The 26,732-nt window shown below is 57.1% G+C and overlaps 1 protein-coding gene across 3 annotated transcripts in view; it reads right to left on the bottom strand.

Moving 5' to 3' along the window:
* Positions 1–26,732, bottom strand: part of SARDH (sarcosine dehydrogenase) — a 63,257-nt gene that overhangs the window by 33,551 nt on the left and 2,974 nt on the right. For all 3 annotated transcript variants that reach the window (XR_012008462.1, XM_072778574.1, XM_072778573.1), the window contains 11 exons: positions 25,656–25,834; positions 24,108–24,287; positions 23,023–23,146; positions 22,730–22,830; positions 15,424–15,528; positions 14,161–14,290; positions 11,579–11,665; positions 11,236–11,326; positions 8,032–8,173; positions 4,821–4,904; positions 2,612–2,725 (listed from right to left, as the gene is read on the bottom strand). Coding sequence is in view for 2 of the 3 variants with exons in the window: in XM_072778574.1 (XP_072634675.1) it covers positions 2,612–2,725; positions 4,821–4,904; positions 8,032–8,173; positions 11,236–11,326; positions 11,579–11,665; positions 14,161–14,290; positions 15,424–15,528; positions 22,730–22,830; positions 23,023–23,146; positions 24,108–24,287; positions 25,656–25,834 (1,337 nt within the window). In the remaining variant the exon portion in view is untranslated. The remainder of the gene's footprint in view (positions 1–2,611; positions 2,726–4,820; positions 4,905–8,031; positions 8,174–11,235; positions 11,327–11,578; positions 11,666–14,160; positions 14,291–15,423; positions 15,529–22,729; positions 22,831–23,022; positions 23,147–24,107; positions 24,288–25,655; positions 25,835–26,732) is intronic.

Raw genomic sequence — 26,732 nt, 5'->3', positions numbered from 1 at the left:
ATCACAAGTGGTGGCGAGGATGTGGAGAAGCCAGAACCCTCCGTGCTGTGGGTGGCGATGTGAAACAGCACAGCCACTTTGGAAAAGGGCTGGTGGGTCCTCAAATGAAGTGTCACATTCCCACATGACCCAGCCATGCCACTGCTAGCATCTACCCATGAGAAATGAAAGCCTCTGTCCACGCAGACCCCTGTCTGGGCAGGATCCTAGCGACGTTATTCACAGCAGCCAAGACGTGGAGACACCTCAAGTGTCTGTCCGCAGACGACCAGACACACTGCCATATATCCATATCACGCAATACCGCTCAGAATACAGAGCAAGGATGTAATGGATACGCCCTAAAACGTGGATGGACCTTAAAAATACCGAGCTGGGTGAAAGAAGCCAGTCACAAAAGACTGATTGTATGAGTCCACTGCTCTGAAATGTCCCAGAGAGGAGAATGTGTAGGGGACAGAAGTAGCTGAGTGGGTGCCCGAGGGTGGGGGGATGGGGGTGATGGTTAGAGGTTCCAGGGTTTCCTCGGCAGGTGGACAAATATGTTCTGACATCAGATTGTGGTGACGGCTGCCCTGCCCCAGGAGTGACTAATGAACATGGACTTGTGCATTTCAGAAGGATGGGTCGTACGGTATGTGAGGTCCATCTCAAAAAAGCTGTTGTTTTTTTGCTTTTGTTTTGTTTTGTTTTGTTTTTTTTAAAAGAGTAGAACAGCCCTGCTGGTAGTCATCAAAGCCCCAGCCAGGTCCTCCGTGCGTTTTTCCCCTTGTCTCCTATCACGGCGTCCCTGCTCCTTTGCTCGGAACATGTCACCCAACCTCCAAGCACAGGCGCCAGCCTTATTGTGATGAGAGAAGAAAAAATTGTAGCAGCAAACTACCCCTCGCCGAGCACTCACTGTGTGCCAGGGACCTGCATCACCTCCTCCCATCCTGTGCTTCGTCCACCATCCCCGAGGAAACTGCCGTGAGCCACCTCATGCCCAGTGCCCTCCCAGGCCCAGGGAGGAGACGCGGTCTGCCGGGGGGCCACCCAGCTGGAAGACCATAGATGCGCCCACACCACGTCTGTCTGGTGGCACGTCTCCTCTAGTTCCACATCCGGTGGCACCGTGTGGGTGCGTCGGAGTGAGTGGTGAGAGTATTTACACCAGGGACACTGGCCAAGGCCCTGATTGGGCTCCCCCAGGAGGGCTGGCACCCCACCGGCTCTGTGCCATACCCGAGCCCCAAATGCTGCCACTCCCACCCCCCTGCAGACACCACCACCCTCTGTGCAGCTCCTGCAACTGGTAGGGCGCTACGGGACCTTGGCTGACGCTGCTGGGGCTGTACCTGGGGGCCCAGAGTAAAACTCCAGTCTCGGGGCTGACTCTCGTCTCCCCAGGCTGGGGCGCTTGCCAACGCTGAGAACAAATGCGTGTTTCATGCTTCAGGACTGTTCAGGCGCATTTGCGGAGGCTGGATGAAGCCTCCAAGCCAAGTTGGCATCCCCTCCGAGCTCTCACATCCCCGAGGGCCAGACGTCCTGCAGGCCCTAGGAGGTGCGGGTGCCGAAGTGCCAGACAGAGCCCCCTTCGCTTCCTGAGATGCGACGCCAGGGACTCCAGGAGCTTCTGGATGCATGTGCCTCTGGCTTCCACGTCCCAAGCCCCTCCCCCAGTGATTCCTCCACGAGAGCAAGCCCGGGGCAGGGGGAGGGGGGTGTCACGGGTCCAGCTGTAGCATTTGTGAGGCCCAGGGCAACATGGAACCCTGTGCCATGGTTCCAAAAGTATTCGGAGTTTCAAGGTGGCAACAGCAGAGTGCTGCTCTGGCGCAGGGCCCTTCTGAGCCAGGACCCCAGGTGACCTCATGGGCCACACCCCCAGGAAGCTGGCTGGCTGCCTTCCCTCCTGGGTCAGGCACCCGCAGGTGGAGGCCTTGGCTCCACTCCCACATGGGGGGGGACTGATTGTATGAGCCACGGGGACACAGGCTGGGCCGTGTCCTACTGGTGAATCCCTTTACTGCATGGCTGGGCCACTCGGCGTGGAAGCTAGTGTTGTTTTCTGCAGAAACTGCCTGTGAGAACATTTCCGAGGCCTCAGGACCTCGTCACCCCCACCCCAGCGGGAGCAGGGGGCCAGACACTCGGGCTGGGGCGCTGCACAGCCTCACCTGCCCGCTGCTGGAGCCAGAGGGGCGGTAAGCAGACCCCAGGCCACAGGCTCTCTGTTTGTCCCCTCGAGGGCCACCCCGGGATCTCTGTGTCCTCAATCTACTCTGCAAGAGCCACAGATGGAAACCCACGGTGCTGGGTGCTGGGCCCAGAGGGAGGAGCTGGTCACACACACAGTCTCATGCAGGCAAGTCCCAGAGCAGCTCCAGGGCAGGAGAGACACTGGCTCAGAGAGGGGCGGCCCCCACCTAAGACCCAAGCCTTGGTACAGAAGAGGGCAGAGGGGCAAACCTTACTGATTCCTCCTCAAAACGGAGTCAGCCCAACATGGGGGTGGACAGGAGGGAGCCCGCAGAGCCTCTGGCAGGACTCCTGAGGGACCCTAAGGGCCAGCTCTCCCAGGAGCCTGACTTTCTCTCCACCAGGGAGGGGGGCACTTGGTACTGACCACGTCATGGTGCGGCGGGAAGTCGAATGTGTACTCGTCCCCGAGCAGGCAGCCGTAGGTGTAGTCCTCGTGCGCCTGGTTTCCGTAGGCCCCATAGTAGTCGTACTGCAGAACCTGCAAGAAGACATGCTCGTCACGTCCTCCACCCTCCTACTCCTCTCTTTCCTCTGTCCCTCTGTCCCTCCCTACACACGCACGTACACACACACACACACACACACACGTGTGCCTGGCAGGCAGGGAGCTGGGTCCTGCAGAGGCAAAGATAGAGCAGGCAATCTGGTCCAGCCTCACCTGGCTGCCCTCCAGAGGGGTGTGCTGTGGGTGCAGGGGCAGGAAGAGGGGAGAAGGGGCTCATGTCTCTAACCCCTTGCACACATGACACTGTGATCTCTGTGGTGGCGGTGTGTCTGAGAGCTGGGCCGGTAGAGAGGGTGGGCTGTGCTGGTTGGGGCCCAGAAGGATGGAGACCTTGGGCATAGCAGGATAGGGGGAGACGGGGCTGACAGGGAGGCAAGGGTGGGTCACCTGAGACATCAGAGCCACCGTTTGGCTTTCAACTCAAGGGTAAGGAAGCAGGATAAGGCCCCAGAACTGGCTCACTGAGGAAGAGGGTGACCCCTCATCTCGGGGGCCAATGCCATTGCCTTGGCAATCAGGACCACGCCCTGCTCCAAGTGCCTCAAACTTCTAGGGAAGGAGGTCCTTTCTCCAGGCAGGAAACTAGGGCAGAGAGATTAAAGCTTGACCTAGGTCCCAGGCAAGTACCCAACAGACCTGGAGGCGGGTGAGCCCCAGGGGCTGGCTCCTACTCTGCCACCGGCCTTGGCCTGTCTTGCACGCTGTTGGCAGCTCTGAGATGTCCACAGGCCCAGAGGCCCCTCTTCGCCCCTGCTGCTACTGAGGGAGTCGGTCAACTGTCACCTCTCACCCCTGCCCAGCCCTGCCCAGCCTCCTGTGACAGGTAACAGCTGAGTGCACAGTTCTGAGTGGGGCCGCTCTGCTCTCTCCAGCCCCACTTAAGCCCTGGCCACAGGGAGGGGCCTCTGCAGACAGTTGTCACCCTGCCCAGCAGGCACGGCTCTTGCTGGCCCCTGGGGCCCCAGAAGGGACATCCCTGCTCTCTGCAGCCTGGCTGGGCATCCGGGATTTGGGGGACGTCTTGTCACCCCGTGTCCTGGACTCCCAGGATGGCTCCCAGGTGAGAGGGCACAGAACCTGCCCATCCAGTGTCCTCTGCTCTCCCAGGGATTCCAGGGGACAGGGGCTTCCTGGGACAGGCAAGGCAGGATGCAGAGGGCTCTGTTGAAGCCCCATCCCATCCTGGATACTGGTGGCCCCAGCCTTTCAGCCCCCAGGGCAGTCTGTTCCCCCTGCTGGCTTAGAGAGCCCGCCTCCTCCATCCTCACTGGGTCCTCGTTGTGTGCCTGTCCCTTCAGTGATGAGGACCTCAAGGGGAGCTCCATGCTCCTGGGCAGGGAGCAAGGATCTCTACGGGCTGATGGGAGAAGGGACCAGGACGGAGGGTACTGAGGACGCTGACCTCTGAGCATTAGTGAGCTCTGGCCTCTGTCAGGATGCCCTGGGACTGCCCTTGGGCCGCGGGTTGCTATGGAGATGGGAGGTGGTTACAAGGGAAGGGGTCTTGAAAAACACAGCAACAGGAGAGGGATTTCAATTTGCACAAATCCAGATCAGAACTATCCCCCCAATTGGGCTGAAAACACCACATCGCCTGCTCCAGCGAACCCCAGCCCCTGAGTTTCACAAGTGGGATGGTTTGGCTTTGTTTCTGACACCCTGGACCCATGGGAGGCCCTGGGGGGATGGGGAGCCCCCTGGAAGGCACCCAGAGGCCAGGAGGCTGTGAAATCCTAGCTTACAAACTAACACAGAATCCCTAATTTTGTCCTGAATCCTCCTACTAACATAAAATAACAGTTGCAGTTGCCAAAAATATACGAATGAAATTATGAGAAGATGTGCTAATTTCTCCTACACACAGTGGCGGGGGTGGGGGAGGTCTTGCGGCCTCCTCACTGTGAAACACCAGCTTCCCCAGGGGCCCCGGGCTTATGGAAGGCCTGGCTGCTGGGGTGGTGAGTGACAGCCCCGGGGACATCTGCAGGGAGGGGCCCTGCGCTCACGGCAGACACAGGCAGATCTGCAGGGGGGGCGCAGCCACACAGGCCCCCCAAGGCCTACTCACCGGAGCTGTGCCTTGGGGAGTAAACCATCCCGGCCGCTCCCAGCCCTGTCGCTCCTGGAACACGCAGCCTCTTGCGAGTAGCTCCTGGGTAGGGGTGAGGAACAAGCACCCTTCAGGCGGGGCCAGACTACCCCCCGCAGGGCGGCGAGTGACCAAATCAGCTGCTTTATACCCCAGGGAGCAGAGGGTAAAGAGGTCCTCCTACCAGAACCAGGATCCAACTCCTGCCCCAGAGCCCCAGCCCAGCGCCCCCGGCCCTGCTCCAGGAGCCCCCTACCTACCGACACATCTGCTAGGGACAGAACTGCATCCCCCAAATTTCTATGCGAGAGCCCTAATCCCCCACTGGAACCCCATTTGGAGATGGAGCCCATGAAGAGGGGGTTAGGGTAGAATGAAGGCATAGGGGTGGGGCCCAGTCTCCAGAACAGGGACAGAGGAGTTTCTATGGTCTCAGCATCCCCACCCCCAGTCTGTGCTATCTTGGTGTATTCCCAGGAGAAGCGGCGACAGGGATGCAACAGGTCTCGGCACACCCATGTGCACGGCAGCCGGCAGGTGGAAGCCACGCCAGTGTCCACCGACAGGGACAGGCGGGTAACCGAGCCGGCATGCCGGCTCGGCCCAGTAGGACTCAGTCCTAGGAGGCAATGGAGTCCCGACACGCCATGTACCACGGGCCAGCCTCACACACAACAGGCAGAGGGAAAGAAGGCCACATGCGGTGTGGCTCCACTTACGTGAAATGTCCAGAATGGGCAAACTCACAGAGACAGAAAAACACACCAGTGGTTTTCGTGGGTGGGGCCGAGGGCAGGGAGAAAGCCCTGTGTCACAGGCATAGGGTCCCCTTTAGGGGCGAAGAAACTATTTCCGGAACCAGGTGGTGGTGATGGTCACACAGCACTGTGAGTGTCCCTAATCTCCCTGAATTTTAGGCTTTAAAATGGTTAAAATGGCAAATTTTGTGTTATGTGTACTTTACCATAAGACAAAAATGTAACAGATCTAAATTGGTTTCCTGGGCCCGGCTCACACGTGCAAGCACGAGGACCACCCACACAACACCAAATGATTCTCAGACACCAGGACCATGGCCAAGAATCTGGCTCCATTCCGACACTGTCTGGCCGTGGATGGCATCAGAGTCCCCAGGCCGGGGGCCCAGGGCCGCGAGACTATCCCCACTTCCCACTCACAGCTGTCACTTGTGCTTCAGACCGACCAGCCCTGGGTCAGGACCCCATCCTCGGGTTGGATGGATTTGCTAGGGCAGCTCACGAGATTCAGAGAGAGGTTTTACCCGTCGGATTGCTGGTGTACCGTAGGTTATGGGTCAGGAACAGCCAGATGCAAGGGGGGCGTAGGGCCAGGTGTGGGGACGGGCTCCAGGAACTGCTCTGATCAAATCTCTTCACTCTCGCCGGCCCAGAAGGTCTCTGCACCCCTTCCTTGGGGTGTTTACGAAGGCCTCATTATGTAGGCGCGACTGATGGAATCAGTGGCCGCTGGTGATGGAGTCCACCTGCAGCCCAACATCCTCCCCAGCAGCCGGCCCGGCCTGGTGGGACTGGAAATTCTAATCCTCTAATCATGCAGCATCCAGCCAGGTTCCCTGGTGGGCAGCCTCTATCCTTAGGTTGGGCCCTAAATCATCCCATTAACATAACAAATGGCACCTTTATGGATCTCATTCCTTAGGAAATTCCAAAGCTTCTGAACTCTGTGCCAGACCCAGAACCAGGCAAAGGCTAAATACTTATTTCTTATTATAAGTCACAATATCACAGGGACAGTCAGGTACCATTGTGGCAGATTTCTTTGAAAATAAATTTGGTTTGGGGGGAAAAAAAAATCTCCGCTCCCATGTTTGGAAGAGCCCTGTGTCCACCGGCAACCCTGGTGGACTGGCCAAGGGGCCCAGAGCCCAGGACTGAGCGGCTTCAGAAGCGGGGTGTGGCAGGGCCAGGCCTGACGGATGGTCGCCCTAGGGCCCGGACCAGCTGCGTCCGCCGCCTCCCGTGGACCACCCAGACCCCGAGCAGGCAGACAAGTGGCCGAGGTCACCCTGCCAACGGGCGACACCTCAGAAATGTCCTCCTTGGACGTCCAAGGGGGCAGCAATCGAGGATACAGAACCCCACCCCCTCCCCGCAGTGAGTGATAGAGTCGTGTGCACCCAGGGAGAAGTCACCTCCCCAAGGAGGGAAGATTGGGGGAGACGGGGTTGGCTCCTCTAATAAAACAATCCATGGCTGGGAGGTGTCATGGCCGGGGTGGACGAGGTGGACGAGAAGTGGAAGCGTGGGTGAACTGAGATTTCTCCCCGGGCAGGGGGGCTCCTGTCCCTGCCATGTGCCTTTTGGGCAAAGCTGTACTCTTCTGAGTGGTGCTTCCGAGCCCATCTCCTTGCACAGCCATCAAGCGAGCCCCGTGTTTGCTGGGGAGGCCCTGGAGCTGTCAGTCAGGATTGCGGGTGGTGAATAAAGCCCCGCGCAGGCTGCAGAGAGCAGGAGACGTGTGTGGCCCGAGATCCTAGCTCGCCCTCTGAGCCCAGAGGCTGGGCAGCCTGGGAGCCCCAGTCTCTGGGAGGTGCAATGGACACTGGGTCCCTCTGGGGTCCAGGCTCTGGAGTCCCAGATGAAGATTTCTTTATTCAGCTTCAGTGTGCCTGCTCCATCAGCCTGCCCTCCCGCCTCCCCTCCCTCATCCACCCCTTCAACAAACACTCCCTGGACACATACTCAGAGTCAGGCTCTGTGCTCAGTGCTCAGGAGCCAGAGAGACCTGGGGCACAGCTCCTGCTCCCAGGGCTCTTAGATAAGCAAAGAGTGCGTGGCTGGGAGCACAGGGCAGGTGCCCGGGGTGTCGGGGGCCAGGCCTTGGGCAGGGCGTCTGACAGCGGGTTTCATCATACAAGCAGAAGTTTGCCGGGGAGGAGAGGCACCCAAAACAGGTTCCCCAAGCAGGAGCACGTCTCCCCGGCATGTGCACACCTGCACTGCACCTGCCACTCAGAACCCTTGCCGTCAGTAGTCGGGGAGGAGGGCTCCTGGGTATGTGCCCTGAGCACATTCTATTCGCCAGACCCTGGGAGTGAATGGGCCCCCTCATCGCCTTATCCACCCGGGAACTGGGGTGCCACATGCCCTTCGGTCACCCCAGTACCCTGGACACCCCGAGCGTCACCGTGCCTGTCTAGGTGTGGTACCTCGTGCAGGGGGTCTGTTCTCATGTTGCGTCCTGCCAGGGGCTCATCGTGGGGGAAGACGACAGAGTAATTCTTGGCATAGGACTCGTGGCTGCGCTCGCGAATCCAGCGGCGGTGGTCCGTGAGCAGGTGGTGGAAGCGCCTGTCCAGAGGGAAGGGCCAGTCACTGCCTTGGGTGCCTGTTAGGGAAAGGCTGGCCCAGGACCCAGGGCAAAACTGGACCCCCGTCCCTCCACCAGAGTCCTCCCCACCACAGTGGCTTGGGTTCAGGAGGGGGTCCTGGGCTCTACTCTCCCACTGGGGAGCCTTGGGCAGCTCAGCATTCTCACCGCCCCCCCAACACCACCACATGGCCGTCTCCTCCAGCCTTTTGTGAGCGCAACCGCCCCGCCACCCAGGGGCTTGTCCATCTGCTCTCTTCGGACAGCCGTAGCTGCACAGCTGCTGTCCCTCTGGTTGTCAGGGCCCCAGCTCCACCCACACACAAACCCACTCCGAATCCCCAGCTTGGACCAGCCTCCCCGTCTGTCCCTTCCCTCACGGTCCACCTGCTGGCACCTCGTGCATTCTCCAGGCCTGCCTCCTCATCAGCTATGTCCTCCCCTGTGCTTTAGCCTCGCTGTTGCCTGCCCGAGCCCCACGGGGCCAATGGACTCTTACTTTGCACATAGTTCTAGTGAGCATGATGTTCTGACTGGGGCAGAGGGTGAGGGCTACAGAATTGAGCTTATTATTACAGAGATTATCACTAGTCACCACGATGATCTCCGGAGCCCCTTTCAGGCACCAGGCCCAGGGCTGAGTGCCGTCTGCAAGAACCCTGGCTGTTAAGCTTCAGAGTGGCCCCCCACGGATGCCCCTGGTTTGACCCATGTCACATGAGAGGGAACCCAGCCTGTGCTTGTGCTGGCCACCACTGAGCCAGGAGCTTCCGGGACAGGCTGCAGGAGCAGGAGCCACGGAGCCCGGCTGAGGGGTCTGGGGAGGGCTCCTGGAGAAGCAGTGAGCCGTGGAGCTTGGAAATGCACGGCAGGCTCTGGAAGGGCTGAGGTGGGGAGGACAGAGACCAGGAGGTCAGCCTTCCTGGTCAGACTCACCCCCAGTCACTAGGAGCTGACATGATTCTCCCAGGATGAGACTGGTGACCTTCCCAGCTGCTTTGGGAAGGTGGGTCTGGGTCTGGGTCAGGGGACAGGGGTGGGGCGGCTGGGGGATTTGGAGAGAGCTGGATCTCCTTCCTCAGGCCCTCTGGGACAGAAGAGGAGAAGCTGGACCCAGGGCAGGTGTGGGTGATCCCTACACCAGCAGACAGGGCCCCTCTGGCAACCTCCCAGCCGGCCAGAACCTATCTCCTCTGCTCACACCTGCACGTGCACGTGTGGCAGGGACATGGGCTCAAGTGCAGCCAAAGCACGAGCACAGATCAGCAGGGGAAGGGACCTCCCTGTGGCCACACAGCCCTGGCTATAGTGTTCCTCCCGTGAGCAGGTGGGCAGGGGGCCTGTGGCCAGGACCAAGGCCAGGGCTGGGGTCGAGCCACCCTCCTCACTCAAATAAGGAATGACTCCTCCTCCCCAATTCCTGGGACCCCAAGGACTTTCACTAGAAATCACAGCCTGCACTCCGGACCTACGCCAGGCACCCAAAGAAGCATTGTATGTGTGATCCTCGGGGCACTTCCGAGAGGTGGGTCACTGCTCCCATTCCACAGATGGGGAAACCACCTGCCCAGAGGGTGGGTAGACTAGTTCATGGCCCCTACCTCTACTCACCAGGCCTCAGCTCCAAGGGGTTCCATCCCTGTACCCCCTGCTGCCCAACCTATTACTCCCAGGCCCCAGCTCCTAGGGGTTCCTTCCCCATGCCCTCTGCCACCCAACCTGTGACCCCCAGACCCCAGCTCTTAGGGGTTCCTTCCCCATGCCCTCTTCCACCCAACCTGTGACCCCCAGGCCCCAGCTCTTAGGGGTTCCTTCCCCATGCCCTCTTCCACCCAACCTGTGACCCCCAGGCCCCAGCCTACTCTATTGGCCATAAACCAGTCACAGAACACTCCTGTTGAGGAAGGTAGCTGATGGAGGGAGGTGGGGGGGAGGGGCTTCGAGAGCAGCGTTGGGGTCTCCACCAGCCCAGACCTAAGGCGGCCTGTTGAATCCAGGACTGCACACCCCCCTCCCTGCAGAGCCTCCCTCAGCCCAGGGGGGGTACGGGCATGCCAGCTCCTTCTGCAGCTGTGGACGCCGTGGTACCTGGGAGCTGCCCACCGAGGCTTGGTGTGAGGCCAGGTGTGAGGCCAGGAGTGAGGCCAGGGGTGAGGCCAGGGGTGAGGCCAGGGGTGAGGCCAGGTGTAAGACCTGCTGTGAAGCCAGGGGTGAGGCCAGGGGTGAGGCCAGGGGTGAGGTCAGGGGTGAGGCCAGGGGTGAGGTCAGGAGTGAGACCAGGTGTGAGGCCCAGTGTGAGGGCAGATGTGAGGCCTGGTATGAGGCCTGGTGTGAGCCCTGGTGAGCAGTCTGTTTGAATGCCAAAGCCCTCACTGACACCAGGGAGGCCGGAAGCTGCATCCCTGTGCACCTCAGCTCCCACACAGAGGGACTTCAGGCAAGCAACCTCCCCCATCGGTGCCTCCTTTCACTATTTGTAGCAGGAAGGGCTAGGACTGGCCCATCCCGAGGCCCCTTGCAGCTATCATTTCTGGAACATTCCTCTCTTGGGAGCGTGTGGGCGCAGCCCCAGACGAGCTCTGAGGCAGTGACAGAGTAGACTGCTGTGCCAGGCGCCATGGAGGGGGTGGCAGTCAGGGAACCTCAGTATCTGTCTGCCTGTAGGGGCCAGACATCCCCCCTCCTGCCCGGGTCCAGTGGGTGTAATGTCTTCATCAGGCTGGGAGGGGCAAGGTTGGCAGAGGGGCAGGGGACGCCAAGCTGATGTCACCCCTACTGCGGCTGGGGTCCCCCAGGGAAGCGGTCTGTCCAGGGCAGGGCAATAGCAGCAGAGCCAGCTGAACACCCTCAGGGGTGCCCCCCAAGCTGTTGCCTGGACTGCCCCTAGCAGCCCCGCCCCCTCTGGCAGCCTTCCCCCTTTCTTCCCTGACGGGTCCCTCTTCCAAGAAGCCCTCTGGATTCCAGCGAAGGCTCCTGTCTGAATAGGCCTCACCGTGCACCCCGCACTACGTAATCCCGGGCACGGGTCCCGGGGCACACTCGCCTGATGTCATAGCTGTACATGTCCTTCTCCGGGCGCCCCTGGATGATCCAGTGGGCCAGCTCCTGCCCACAGCCGCCGCCCAGCATCATTCCTGGCAGGAGGGGAGCCAGAGGTCTTCCATCGGCCCCAGAGCCCCCCCTCCCCGGGGCCGCAGCCAGCATCACCCCTCAAGCCCTGGATCTCACACCCCAGGTCCTGCTACCAGGACCTCAGCCTGCCCTGCAGGGCCTCCCTCCTCCCAGTCCCCCCCCAGGGCTGCCACTCTCTGAGCCATGCCCACTCTGCCTGCCCAGAAGGGCTCTGAGGGGGGTAGGGGGTGCAAGACGGCAGCCCTCGTGCTCACCTGCACTGTTGAAACCACAGCCCAGATAGAATCCCCGGAGCTCAGGTGCCTCCCCCATCAGGGGCTTGTGATCCGGTGTGAAGGACTCTGGAAGGAAGTGGGGCCTGAAGCTCCAGGCCACATGCACCTGGGGCAGGGTCTCTCGAGAGCGCAGTGAGCACAGTAGGGTCTGCAGCTGCCTCCTTCATCCGGGCCTTCCCCATCCTCATGACTCAGCCCAATGCCACTTCCTCCAGGGAGCCTCCCTAATTGCTCCTACCACATTCCCCAATTCCTCAGCATTTATAGCTGGGACCGCGGTCTGCTTTGCAGGGTCCAGCTGTGTCTCACAGCTGTCACCCTTCTCCTGCCAGTGAGGGGACTCTCCCCACGCCCCCATCACAGTGCATGGCTCTCCCTCACCATGCCACCCTCTTGCTGCATCACCACCTGTCATCCTGCCCACTAGACATGAAAGCCCTAAGGGCAGGGACTGGGCTTCGCTCACCACCATGTCTCAAGGCCCAGCACAGGGCCCAGGAAACAGTAGGTGCTTGATAAATGTTCATTGAGTGACGGAATGATTCTATGTTCTCTGGGAGAGGGACGGGGGCTTCTGTTCCTATCTGCTGCTGGCGGGCCACCGGCAGAGACTAGGGCATGGAAGGCAAGGGACCCTCGGGCATCATTATGAAGAGCAGAGCTTTGCAGCCACAGTCCTGGGTTCGAAGCCTGCTTTACCCTTTCCTAGCTGTGTGACTTTGGGCCAGTTGCTTCATCTCTCTGAGCCTTCATGTCCTCATCCGTAACCTGGGGGTCGCGGATCTTACTTCTAGGGCTGGGGGTCATCCCACCTGCAAGTATGTGCAGCCCCTTCTGCGTGTGCCCAGGCTCGGCTCTGAACAAGACCAGTCCCACCCCTCAGGGAGCCGATGGGAGAGGACACAGTAAACACACACATCAGCAAACAAAAGAAGACACAGTGGGAGAAGGGGCAGTGAGGGACTCCTAGGAGCCCTTCCCTGGTCACCTGGGGCACAGATGAGGAGACTGCGTGGCACCGGGTCTGATATGTCCCCTGTACCCCTGCTGGTGATGCATCGTGGAAGCAGGTGCACCACTCAGGGTTCCCTGGCCCAGGCTGAGTCCCTAAGCTCTGTGCAGCTCTGATCCCTCCCGGGTGGGGCCGGAGGCAAATCTGACCTGGGGGCGGCATCAGAGGCTACCAGTCTGGGGGATCTGGGAGAAACTTCCAAACAGCTGGAAAGGAGGACACCCCGGAGGCCAGAAAGAAGACGCAGGGTGGCCAAGGGAGGATGGAGGAGGTAGGGCAGAGAGGGCAGGGTCTGCAGGGATGCTGCACCCGGAGCAGCAGGAGGGGGGCCACCCGGTGTGGGACGGGGGCCCTGTGTGGTCACCCCGAGCACCCCGGCAGTGCTGGGAATGCTTCTGGCCGCAGCAGGCAGATGGGAAGCTCAGAACAGCCTCACGGGGCATGTGAGGAGAGGGTTTCAGGGGACGCGTCTCTTGAATGTTTAATGAATGACTCAAGGCTGAGCAACACGAGGACGTGGAATGACGGGACTTGCAGACAGGTCCCCCATGGGACCTCCGTGCCCTGGACTGGGAGCTCTGCCTGCCCTCAGATTCCCCAGAGTCAAGGGGGCCTGGGACTTCCGAGTTCTGTTCCGGAAGCCAAAGGCCATTGACCGGGCTTGCCCTCCCTGGTGGGGAGGGAGGCTGATTTCCCCACAAACCCGGCCTCCCAGGCAGGAAACCAGACACGAGATGTCCCCGCATGCACATCGCCCCCAGATAGGGCTTCATGGGGGCAATGACTCCCCAGTATAATCAAGCAGAGGATGCTCCCGGGTGACTTGTGCCCCTGGGATCGTCTCAGGCCTGAGCTTCTCACTGTCAGCACCTCACAAGCCTGGGGAAGCTGCAGGGAGGGCAGCAGTGAGTCCATGGCTGGCACCCCAAGTCCGGTGCTCTGGGGCGCTTCCATCCTGCCCACTACGGCTGGGCTTCCTCAGAGCCGAATGGAGGAAAGCAGCCGTGGCTGGTGGTCGTGTGGATGCCAAGTGCACCGGGCAGAGAGGGCTGGACCCCTGTAGGCCACAGGCTCCCGGCATCAGAACCTGCCCCTAACTCCCTGCATGGCTGAGGACAACCCCTCACCCCCCGGCCTCTGGCTGTCCCCCTTCCCTCAGGGGACTCACTGCTGCAAGCCCACCCAGCCATGCCCTGCACCCTACATGTGGCTTCTCCTCCTTGCTCCACACCCGCTGAGCGTGGGGCAGGTGCTCTGTCACCCATTTCACAGATGAGGAGACTGAGGCACAGGGAACTTGAGTCTCAGACACAAACCTGTCCCTTCAGACAATACCTCTCTTCCTAGCCCTGATGTGGGCCAGGCTGGCCCTGCCCACCTTCTGTCTTCCTTGAGGATTAAGGAGGCGTTGTATGTGCCAGGAAGGCAGAGGGGGAATAGGACAGGGGTGATGGATCTCCAGCTGCACGCAGCAGGGATGACCCAGGTCCACACCTGATGCAGGCAGTTCTCAGCCCCAAAGACCCCAGGCCCAAGGCCCTCCACTCACCTGGACCACAGACTGTGGACTTGACCCCCGTCTTCTCCAGCACAGGGACGCGGTTGATGGCACCTTCGATGTGCTGGGTGAACACCTCCCAGTCCAGGTCGAAGAGGCCGAAGGCAAACTTGTCTGACACCTGGGGAGGCCGGTAGAGGAGTGGCCTGTGACCGCCACCAGCGGGGAGCTGAACCTGGCCAAGCCTGCTCCAGGTGAGAGCCAGGCCAGGCCCCCCAGGCCTCCTTCACTGGCCCCCTCTCCTGCACCATCCACCCCCCTGGGTGTGGCCTGCCTGCCCCCCATCCTCATGCTGGTCCAGGCCCACCTGCTCTGTGCAGGATTGTCGCAGCAGCCTCTACCCAGTCACCCTGCACCCCCCACGCTCCTTCCACCCATTCCCCTAAGCCAGACATGCCCTCTCTTGCTCTCAAGCCCCCCATGGTTCTCCATGACTCCCTGTGGCCCACAAAGCCCTACAAGGGCAGGCCCTGTCCATGTCCACGTCTACCACTAACCCACAGCCACACTGACCTTCCTTCAGTTCTTCAAGAAGGCTAAGCTTGACCTGACCTCAGGGCCACACCGCCCACCTGTTCCGTCTGCAGGACTCTGCTCAGACATCAGCTCCCCGGGGACCCTGCCTGAGCACAGTGTGAAGGACATCCTTCCACACCACCTTATGAGGCTTCTTCCTAACCTACTGGCTCCATTCAGCACACAGATCCCCATTACTTCTGTTTGTTGTGGGTCTCCCCACCTAAATAGAGGCCCCCTGGGACAGGGACTTTTATGTTGGTCTCCCTCTGTCCCCAGGAAGTAAAACAGGATCTGACCCAGATTCCATTTCTGCATGAATCCAGGAGCAAGGGCAGCCCATGCTCGTGGGGGCTGAGGGGGCCAAGGGGGCCGTTGGACCTCACACAGCCCCCGAAGCTGCCAAGGGAGCAGCCAGGCCTGAGGAGACACCGCTGCCACAGGGTCATTTACTGTGGACACAGGGCTTTAACGTTTTCATCCTCCAATGCCATTATTTTACATTTCTGTAGTTTCTCACCACTAATGCTGTGAGGCAAGCCCTCTCGCTGCCCCAGGTCTGCATCTACCTGTGTTCCAAGTTCAGAGAAAAATGAGTGAGACCCTTCTGGGGCCAAGGGACCTGCCATTTCTCAGGTGAGCACCTGAGGAGCTAGCTTCCAGAGGGTGGGCTTTCTGGAAGAAGTCTTCTTCGTGCTGAGACACGCCCCAAACCACCTCTTGAGCCCTGTTTCTCACCTCCTCCCAGAAGATTGGGTTAGCCTCATAGCCGCCCACAGACAAGGCATCCCCCTGGAGGCGGAGGTAGACCGAGGCATCATGGTCGCGGACATTGGGCATGTTCTAGAAGGCAGAGCAGAGAGGCCTCGGGGTCAGCCAAGGCTGGGCAGTCACAGGCCTGCAGTGGCCCATGGTGCCTCCTCCCTGGACCCTGAGGACAGAGTGTACCTGGGGCCTCAGGTTACATCATGGACAAACCCCTCTCACTACAGTCTCTCCTTCCCCAAACCCCACAAGGTGATAGCAATGATGTAAGAAGGAGAGGAAGGACGGGGAGGGAGGAATAAGGTATAACCCACAAAGCTAAGAGAACCAGGGAGAGGCAGGAGCACACAGGAGGTCTCAATCTACACTGCCGGACACAGAGCGGAAACCAGCACCTTAGCTCGGGTTTGGGGAGGGGAGAATGTGGAGGGCGGGCCAGCTTGCTACCCTTCTGGTCCCCTCCAATCTGTAGCGTCCTGGCTTGTGGCAACCCAGCTCCCTCTGCAGGGGCCTGATGGGCAGGGTGCATGGTGTATGTGTGTGTGCGTGTGTGCACGCATGCATGCACACATATGTGTGAATGTGAGAGTTTGTGTATGTGTATGCATGAATGTAAGTGTGCACTTGTGTGAGTGTGAGAGAAAGAGTATGCGTGAGAACAGAAAGAAAAGACCCAGATCCCCTCCACCCCCACCCAGCACAGCCCAGAGCCAGGCCTGGGGACAGCTCCAAGGTATGGAGAAGTGGGTCCCCAGAGGCTCCAGACTCAGGGGTAGTGAGGAGTGGGCCGCTGTTCCCCCTCTACAGCAGCCTGGGGACTCCACTTTGGAGACACAAAGTGGTCTGTGGAAGGCTCCAGATGCTGACACTAGGGCCCCTTGCCAAAGAGAACAGCTCACCCTTACCCCTGGCAAGATGCCCTCCTGTCTTCCTTCTCTAAGCCTCCAGTCGGCCTGTGGAAGCTCCCCCTGAAAACCTGCACCACACACCAGCAACTAAAGTGCTAGGACAAGATTGGGTCCACAGAACGAGGTGCCATGGGAAAGGAATCCCAGGTCAAGAAACATGTCTCAAAATGAGAGATGCTTATCAAAATGAAAAATGCAACAGAAGGGTCAGATAAGACAATCTTCTATATACATGCCTAAAAAAGATGAAGAAATTGAAATCAGGAAAGAAAAATTAAGGAAATCACAAGGTCAGCCCTAAAGGTCCAGAAAGACAAAGAGAGGAACTGGAGTAGAGGCACCATCTAGGACAATTTCTCAGATTAAATACCATGAGTCTCCATATTAAAGGGCCCATCAGTGGGGCGCCTGGGTGGTTCAGTTGGTGAAGCATCTGCCTTCAGCTCAGGTCATGATTTCAGGGTCCAGAGATCAAGCCCCACGTTAGGCTCCCAGCTCAGTGGGGAGACTGCTCCTCACTCTCCCTCTGCCACTCCACCTGCTTGTGCTCTCTCTCTCTCTCTCTCTCTCCCTCTGTCAAATAAATAAAATCTTTAAAAAAATTAATTAAAAATAAAGGACCCACAAGTACCCACCATGCCCTGTGAATGGAGGCTGTGGTGCAGGCTGTCCCTGAGGCCACACTGGGGTGAAACATCAGAACACCAGATGAACAAGTGGGTCCTAAATAATGGAACAGCATCCCTGGAGGCCGAAGGACCTGGAGCCAAGAGTTCAAAATTCTGATAGACAATTTTGGATGGAGAATTCTAGACCCAATCAATCCATCAATCAAGTGTAAGGAAATAATGAAGATTATTTCAGATATAGATGAACATGAGAATATTTATACCCCACATGCCCCTTCTCAATAAGCAACCAGAGCACACGCCATGAATTCAAGAATTCACAGAAGAGATGTGAAGATGTGAAGAAGGTCCCAAGGTCACAGGTGAGTAGAGGCCACAAGGCAATCAGTTGGGAGCAGAGGAGATCAGAAGAGCAGGAGGGTTCTTCCAGGGGAAAAGAATGGGACTTATAGATTGTATGTGATTTCCCTGATGTGCGGAGCTGGACAGAACATGCTCTTGAGAGGTAGTTGACAGGACAGATACGTTGAAATGTTTGGGAGAAAAATGTGACAGTTAGAATATGAATGCAAATATCCTCAACAAAATACTAGCAAAGTGAATCCGGCAACATATCAGAGGATTAAATACCATGTCCTAATGGATTTATCCAAGGAATGCAAGGTTGGCTTGACACCTGAAACAAGTCTACATAAAACACCAACCATATCAACACAGTAGGATGAAAACCAAAAATTTCAATCGATGTTGGGAAAAGCATTTCCAAACCTTTCATGACAAAAACATCAACAATCTAGAAATGGAAGGGAACTTCCTGACAAAGGGTATCTAAGAAACACCCACAGCTAAAACATACTTATTTTCAGCTTTTCCTCTAAAATTAGGCCAATGGAAGGATGTCTACTCTCAGCCCTTCTACTCAGCATTGTACTGGAGGTTCTAGCCAAGGAAGCAACTAAGCAAGAAAAAGTAATAAAAGGCATCAAGTTTGGAAAATAAGGAGCAAAACAATCTTTATTTGCAGATTACATGATCTTGCACATAGGAAATCCTAGGAACGCACTCAAAAACTATTACAATGAACTGAATTGTTCAACAAGGTGGCAGGATACAAGGTCAATGCACAACAGACAAAAGCTATTCTCTTGTTTTTCATTTCACTAATGATGAACAATCAAAAAGGAAATTAATAATTCCACTTACATCATCAAAAAAAATTTTTTAAAGATATTGTTTACTTATTTGGGAGAGAAAGAGAGTCCGCACACAAGCAGAGGGAGAGTGAGAAGCAGACTCCTTGCTGAGTAGGGAGCCCAATGCAGGGCCTGACCCCAGGACCCCAAACTCATGACCTGAGCTGTAAAATCAGAAACTTAACTGACTGAGCCACATTAAAAATAAAAAAGAATTCTTTTTTTAAAGATTTTATTTATTTATTTGTTTATGAAAGACACACAGAGAGAGAGAGAGAGAGAGAGAGAAACGTAGGCAGAGGGAGAAGCAGGCTCCATGTAGGAAGCTGGATATGGGACTCAATCCTGGGACTCTGGGATCATGCCCCGAGCCAAAGGCAGACGCTCAACCACTGAGCCACCCAGGTGTCCCTCAGAGAATTTTTAAATACTTATAAATAAATTTAACAAAAGAAGGGCAAAACTAGTAATCTAAGAATTTGGCAACATTTTTGAAAGAAGTTGCAGAAGACCTAAGTGAATGGAATGACATCCCACGTTTACAAAATGAAGACTTGGCTATTGCTAAGATGACAACGCTTTCTGAATTGATCCAGATTCCACACAATCCTCATTAAAATCACTGTTGGCTTCTTGGCATAAATTGACAAACTGAGCCTAAAATTCATAGGAAAATTTAATTTCTGACCCAGAATATTTAAAACAATCTTGGGGAAAAAAAGGACAAAGCTGGGAGACTCATGCTTCCCGATCTCAAAACTCGCTACAAAACTACGTAATCAAGATGGGGAGCGCTCACACAGGAGATGCATCTAGATCACTGAAATAAGGTTGATGGTCCAGAAATCAACCCTCACAGTTATGGCCCACTGATTTTCCACAAGGATGTGAAGGCCATGCAAGGGTGATGCTCTTCAACACGCAGTGCCGACGCAGCTGGATGGCCACATTCAGGGAAGGAAGCTGGACCCTTTCTTCACACCATACACAAACCTTAGTCACAGTGGGTCACAGACCTAGGAATAAGAGCTAAACCTATATAATTCTTAGGAGAAAATATGGGAGTAGGTCTTTGTGGCCTCAGGTGAGGAAATGCACTTCTGAAATACAACACCCACAGCACAGGCAGCAAGAGAAACAATCCACAGGTTGGACTTCACCAAAATTCGACCTTTTGTGCTGCCAACACTACCATCAAGGGAGGGAAAAGACAAGCCAGAAAAAGGGAGAAAATATGTGCACGCAGAAGTCTGGTAAGAGACGTGTACCCAAATATAACAACAACTCTCATGACTCAATAAAAAGACCAAGAGCCCAAATTAAAATGAGCAAGGTGTCTGAATAGACATTTCTCCAAAGAAGATGTACAAATGGCCAATGAGCACATGAGAAGATGCTCCACATCATCAGCCTGTAGGGAAATGCAGCTCAAACCTCCAATGAGATACTCTCCACTTCACACCCACCAGGATGGTTAGGATCAAAGAGAGAGCATCACAAGTGGTGGCGAGGATGTGGAGAAGCCAGAACCCTCCGTGCTGTGGGTGGGAATGTAAAAAGAGTGTAAAAGAGTGCACATGCAGAAATAGTCTGACGGTTTCTCAAACAGTTAAACATAGAGTTACTATATGACTCAGCAATTCCACTCCAAGATAGCTACCCAAGAAAAATTAAAACACATCTACTCAGAAATATGTACATGAATGTTCAAAGCAGCATTATTCATAACAGCAAAAAAGTAGTAACAACTCAAATGTCCATCACCAGATGACTGGATAAATAAAATGTGGTCTATGATAGAATATTATTTAGCCATTAAAAAGAATGAAATTCTGATAACATATCACATGGACAAACTTTGAAAATGTCACACTGAGTGAAAGAAGTCAAACACAAGGGCAGCCCTGGTGGTGCAGCGGTTTGGCACCGCCTGTAGCCCGGGGCGTGATCTGGAGACCCTGGATCGAGTCCCACGTCGGGCTCTCTGCATGGAGCCTGCTTGTGTCTCTGCCTCTCTCTCTCTCCCTGCATCTCTATGAATAAATAAATAAAATCTTAAAAAAAAAAAAAAGAAGTCAAACACAAAAGGCCATATATGGTATGGTTTCATTTTATTAAATGTCCAGAATAGGAAAATCCATAGAGACAGAAATCAGTGATTATCAAAAGTTGGGGGTAGGATGAGAAATGGGAAGTGACAGATAATGGACATGGGATTTGGGGGCTGAAGGTAGATAGATAGATAGATAGATAGATAGATAGATGTCATTACTGACAGTTACATAGAAAGCTGAGCCATAAAAAAATAAAATAAAATAAAATAAATTTTAAAAATTTAAAAATAAAAAAGAAAGCTGAGCCATTGGAAAACAACAACTCCAGGAAACACAAAAGTTGGATGCTATTTGCTCAAGACTTAATAATATTTACATTGTCAATATATTGTGAACACTGACTACTGATTTAACCAAAAAACAAACCAAAATCATTTTAGAAACTAGGTAGGAGTGGGGAGAGGCCGCATTCCCCGTAGCTCTTTGGCACTGGAGGACCTGCCTTCTTGGACCTTTACCCTGGAGATGGGCACATCGGACGTGACTCCTCTGCCCCACCTCTGAAGACACACAGAGAGACCAAAAGGGGTAATTTGGCAGATGCCCCTCCGTCCCACCCCAGTCTCCTAGTTGTCCAGCTCCTCCATAGAACCGGAATAAGAACGTCTGCACTGAGGGATTGTTGTAAGGAGCGTGCAGGAAGTTCTCAGAAAGCGAGCACTTCAGAAATATAAATCATGATAGCATTACCTCTATTGTCTCTACTCTAAAAACAAAACAAAAACTGCAGTTCCATAGAGCAGGACAGTGGGGACACCTGGTGGCCGGGGAAACCCCTGACTTTCATTCCAGCTCTGGGGTCCAGCACACTGAGCTGCCTTGCAGTGCCCACTGCGTCTCCCTCCGTCTCCGGGGCATTCTGGGGCCACCCTCAGCCCTTCCCCTCCATCACGGGCTCCTCCCTGAGCCCAGCCCCGTGCAATCAATACTCTTCTTGTCCATTTTGCCAAAAAGGAAACTGAGGCCCACCCAGCACTGTGACTTGCCTGGCTGGGTAATACAGGAGCTGGATCGCAGCCCCGGAGCCTGGGCTTTCCTACCGCTCACGCCGGAGTAGAGCAATGTCTACAAAAGCAGGCAGAGGTGGCGGGAATGCGGACTACCAGAGAGCACCGGCCACGCTGCATCGTGGGACACACACCCCAGGCCCACAGACGGAGGGGGAGCCAGACCACTGCTAGGGCCGGTGCTCAGCTCTGACTCAGCACTGGGCCAGACCCTCAGAACTGGGGGTTCCTAGGGCAGCACAGCCCTGTGGCCACCGGAGGAGGATCCCTCCCCAGGGCACAGCCTGTCCCCAGCCCTCCAGAGGCCACTGTGGCCTGAGGGCGACCCCTGGCGGCCACCCGGGAGGTCGCCCCACAGAACCAGGGAGCACGGGGCACATAGCAGGGCTCGGGAGGCCTATCCTGGCTCCATGAACCCCGTCCAGGAACAGGGGCAGCTAGGTGTCAAGGGACAGGAGCAGGAGCGGGCGGGGAGCCTGGCACTCACCGTAGCTCCCCCATTGCTGCTGTCCACCGGCTCCCAGGACACTTTTGCTGGGTCCCACCTCACACTGTCTAACCCCTACCACCTCGGGCCCTTCTGAAGTGCCTGCAGGTCCCAGGCTGCCAGGCTCCCGCGCTCCCTGGGCTTGGGGACCCTGCAGCCCCCTGCCTGCCTCCGCAGAGCCCCATTAGCCTGCTTGGGCACGGCTCCTTCACCTGTTGGAACCTGCCCCCCAGCCCCATCCGGACAAGAACTAGGTCCTTTCCTCTTGTGTCTAGGACAGAGTCTGGGACACAGCGGTGTTTGCCAGTGAGCGAGAGGAAGGAGGGTTACCGGGAATGGTGGGTACATGGGTTAATAAGTGGATGGTTGATGAGGAAGGGAGGGAAAGATGAATGTGTAGAAGGAGGGAGGGGCGATCACTGACAAGGTGACAGGAAGCTACCAGCCAGCACCACGGGAGGGTGGTGCAGAAATGAGAAGGGGAGAAGGGAGGGGGCAGGGGTGCACAGGCCCCATTTCCCTTGGCAGAGGCATCTCCACACCCCCGGGGAGGATCTGAAGGTCTGGAATCAGCCCCCCAACACTGGCACCCACGTTATATTTGGGAGTGTGCAAACACATGGGGGTCCCCTGAAGCAGCAGCTGGGGACACAGAACATGGCAAAGCACCAGATGCATTGCACCACTCAGGACAGGCTTGGGTATCACGGAGGAGCTGTGCCCCAAAGGTCAGGGGTCAGCACCATGGGGTCACTTCATTTAACGCTCACCCCATCCTAAACACCCAGTGTCATGATGCCCATTTCACAGATGAGGTGACTGAGGCTCAGGGTAGAGAGGGAACCCATAAGGGTCATACTACCTGGCAGGGCCGGGGTTCAGAGCCCGGTCCCCCCACCTCCCATAGCCTGTGTGGGGTCTGGGGCCGTCTGTGTACCTACTTGGATCCCCTCGATGCGCTCGGTGACGACGTAGGCGTGGTGCATGGCCACCAGCGGGACCTTGACTCCAGCCATCCGGCCCACAGCGCTCGCCCACACCCCTGCGGGCAGAGCAGGGACAGGTCAGCTCTGCTGCTCCAGGCGGGGCTGGCAGCCAGGTGGCCAGAGGGCGCCCCTGCCGACCCGCTGTCCCCCCAGCACATCCTGCACGTCACACCCAGGCCCCCGCCCAGAGACAGGCCAGGCTGGAGGAGGAGCCAGCGTGGCCACCGAGAGCTGCAACCCCTGCCCACCTGCACAGTTGACCACACAGGGCGTCTGGATGGAGCCGTGCTCTGTCTCCACAGCCGCGACCCGCCGCACTCCAAAGTCATCGGTCCGCACATGGATGCCGGTCACTGGGCAGTTCTCGATGACCTGGGAGAGAGGGGGCTGCTTCCAGAGCCGCAGGGGGCTCTGTGAGGGTGCTGACCACCCCTGCCACCACCGGCCACCACCGGTCCCACGGGACCCGGGACCCCTGCTCCTGCAACACTGCCAGGAAAGTGGGGTAACCACGGCGCCAGAACATAACCCCATGCACTCCTTGACCCGGACGGGGTCGTTCTCATAAAGCGACTTTTAAAAAGCAAGGCTCACTTCCCCAGCGGATGTTAGCAGTCATCTTTGGTAAAAAGGCCACATAACAGTGTGGCTTGAGGGGGATCCCTGGGTGGCTGAGCGGTTTGGCGCCTGCCTTTGGCCCAGGGCACGATCCTAGAGTCCTGGGATCGAGTCCCACATCAAGCTCCCGGTGCATGGAGCCTGATTCTCCCTCCTCCTGTGTCTCTGCCTCTCTTTCTCTCTCTCACTATGTCTATCATAAAATAAATAAATAAATCTTTTAAAAAAACAGTGTGGCTTGGTTCTTCGTGTAAAAATATATCTTCCCAGGCGCCTGGGGGGCTCAGTCAGTGAAGCGTCTGCCTTCAGCTCCAGTCATGATCCCGGGGTCCGGGGATGGAGCCCTGCATGGGGCTCCCTGCTCAGCGGGGGTCTGCTTCTCCCTCTGCCGCTCCCCCACATGTACCTGCTTTCTCTCTCTGTCTCTCAAATAAATCAATAAAATCTTTAAACCCATTATGCATATATATGTATATCTTCCTTAAAAAAATATTTAGGGGTAAAACTAAAACATCAACGTTTGACCCTCTGGGTGATTTCCATTTCTTCTTTTTTGCTCATTTGGCCTTTCCAATGCTTTCTACAACTATTTGTATATCTGGGATACAAGGTGAGACACACAGATCACGAGAGGACACACTCTTCACACATGGCCAGAGCCTCTGCGTCCTCGGGGCTGGGAGCAGGGGACACGGGGCCAGGTAGCCACCGGTACCTGTGCTCCCCGAGCTGCAGCAGCCCTGGCGAGGGTGGTACAGGTGCCGGCGGGGTCCATGGTACCGTCGTGCGGCACGTACAGGGTCCCATACAGGTCGTCCACGTTCATCAGCGGGTACAGTGCCTTGGTCTCTGCGGGGCTCAGCACATGGGACTCCACGCCGTATGCCTTGCCCAACTAGAGGGACCGAGAGCAAAGGGACCCAGCCCTCAGGGAGCAGACCTCCTCTGGCCACTCTATTCCCAGTCTGGGCCTCCAAGGGTGAGCTCCAGGAAGCCTGAGCTGGTCACCGAGCCCCAGTCACCTCTGTCCCTCGGGCCATCTCCGCCTTAGGGTCAGGAGTATGACCCAGTGTGCAGGAGCAGGCTTGGGGCTGTCCCACCCTCTCCACCGGGGTAAGACACAAGCCCTGTGACTTGCAGCAAGCTGCTTCAAGTCCCCTGGGGGAATGGGGGTGATAATGGGCTATGGGGTTGATGCCCCTAAAGAACTCAGGCCAGTCTCTGGTGCATAAGGACTTCTCCTAAAAACAAATACAAATAACCGCCCCAGGGTTTTGAGCTTGAGAATCAGCATCTCCAATCTGATCAGCTCCCAGGAGACCAACCTGTTCCTGGGTCCCAGGCCCTGACTTTGCAGGACAGGCCACAGCGTCACATCCGATTGGCCCAAGGGCAGCCAATCACGTGTCCCCGGACATCACGACCAGTACAGGCTCCACCCAGCTAGACTGGAGCCCAGCTGGTCAGATTCTCAGTCTGACAACTGGGCCTGAAACGTGGCGGAAGCCTCTGGGCAGCTGGGGACTCCGGCTCCAAGGTTGTAGGACTCGCACTCTCCCCCTCTGTCCTGGCCAATGAGCTTGGAGCTCAGGCAGTATGGGGGCCAGCTCCAAGGCCCAGAGACCCAGACCTGTCCTGGTGAAGCCGGTGGCCCCTGCCTCCAGCCTGTCGGCACCCCTGCGACAGTGAGCTCCTGCTGGCCAGTCTGCTGGTTCTGCTCGCTGGGCCCTGAGCACAGATTCAGTCAGCCCTCCATAAAGGACAGATCGCTGGAGGAGCCCGTGCACCCCTGTCCTTGGATTTGGGGTCCAGGTCTGGCCTCTCTGGGTCAGGAAACAGCACCTGCCCATCCAAGGGTCCTCTGCAGCATAAGCCTCTCTCCCAGTCTCCAGGCCTGTCAGTGGTGGGGAGGGTGGAGGGCATGGGCCCTGCCTCCTGCGGGGGCTGCAATTTCATATTTATCCTGTCTCCCGTGAGCACCGAGCACAGTGGCGGTGACAGCTCCATGCATTGGGCCTCTCCTGTGTCCAGGGCTCGGCACACGGAGCTTCCCAGTATGGTCCCATTTTAAAGGTGACAAGGCCGAGGCCCAGGGAGATATGGCCACTTGCCCCAAGTGGCCCACCAGCAAGGGCATCTAAGGCTGATGGTGACCCAGATGGGTCAGAGCTTCTTCCCCCCGCCGTGCTGCCCCACTTCCCCCGCAGGATGGGGAGCACACACGCCACCTTGAACCCCCCACCTCTGGCAGGGGCACACCCACCGACATGAGCCTCTTGTACTCATCCAGACGCTGCCGGTTGGATGCTATGAACAGGCCCCCATTCTGGATCCAGCCTGTGTGCAGCCCCGTCTCCTCCTCCAGGTCGCGGCTCACCACACGCCTCGTGTGCGCCAGAAGCTCCACCTCCACATCGCTGGGCCTCAGCTGCCACAGCAGGCCTGGCCAGGGAGGGCCAGGGCGGCATCAGCCCCTAGCAAGGTCATGTGCCGCCCCCTCCTCCCTCCTGGCAGGCTGGGGCTCCTGACTATGAGGCAGAGGGCCTGGATCTTTCCCTGCAGCCCCCAGGGAACTCCAAGAGGTTGATGAGCAGGAAATCACAGGGTCAAAGCTGATTTGGGCACAGGCCTCCTGGCCCCAGGCAGCTCACACTGTGGTAATATTGGGGGGCCCCCATTTATCGAGCACTTACTGTGCACCAAGCCCAGGCCTGAGCCCGTCACTGGGTGACAGGGCAGCCCCAAGGCATAAGCATGATTATTTTATAGTGAAATTCAATGGCACCAAACAGTCCCATACCCAAGACAACAGAGCAGGGCATGATGGGGCGGGGACCCCAAGCCAGGACCCACAAAGCCCAAATGCAGACCATTCACCCACAAAGCTGCTGCTCCCTTCAGAGCAGTCTGGGAAGTGGGTGGCCAGGGCCGAGGCCAGTGTGGCAGTGAGGGCAGAGGCTTGCCGGCCCCGCTGACATGGGACAGTGGGAAGGCAGAGGCAGTGGTGTGCAGGGTGTGATGTCCGAACCTCTGCCCCACTCCACGTTTGTTCGTTGACCTCATGCCAGTAGCACAATTTTAGCCAAGGTGGGAATGTTTACCCCCCAACCCCCGAAACTGGTAAACTTAACCCAGGGCCCAGGGTTGAGGCAGAAGGCTGGCGACATGTACACAGTAGGTGCTTATTACATGCCCACCAGTTACTTAGGAGGATGAGAGTCATGGAGGCATCTGGTGCCCACAGAAAACACCGCTGTGCATCACCCCGATGGCTCCTTCCCCATCCATGCTCCACACCCGCCTGCAGATGCCCCTCACCCCCCAGTGACTCCATCTCGGG

Source organism: Canis lupus, chromosome 16, assembly GCF_048164855.1.
Source record: "Canis lupus baileyi chromosome 16, mCanLup2.hap1, whole genome shotgun sequence".
Lineage (NCBI taxonomy): Eukaryota > Metazoa > Chordata > Mammalia > Carnivora > Canidae > Canis > Canis lupus.
The sequence above is the reverse complement of the archived record's forward strand: the minus strand, read 5'-3'. Positions and strand labels throughout refer to the sequence as shown.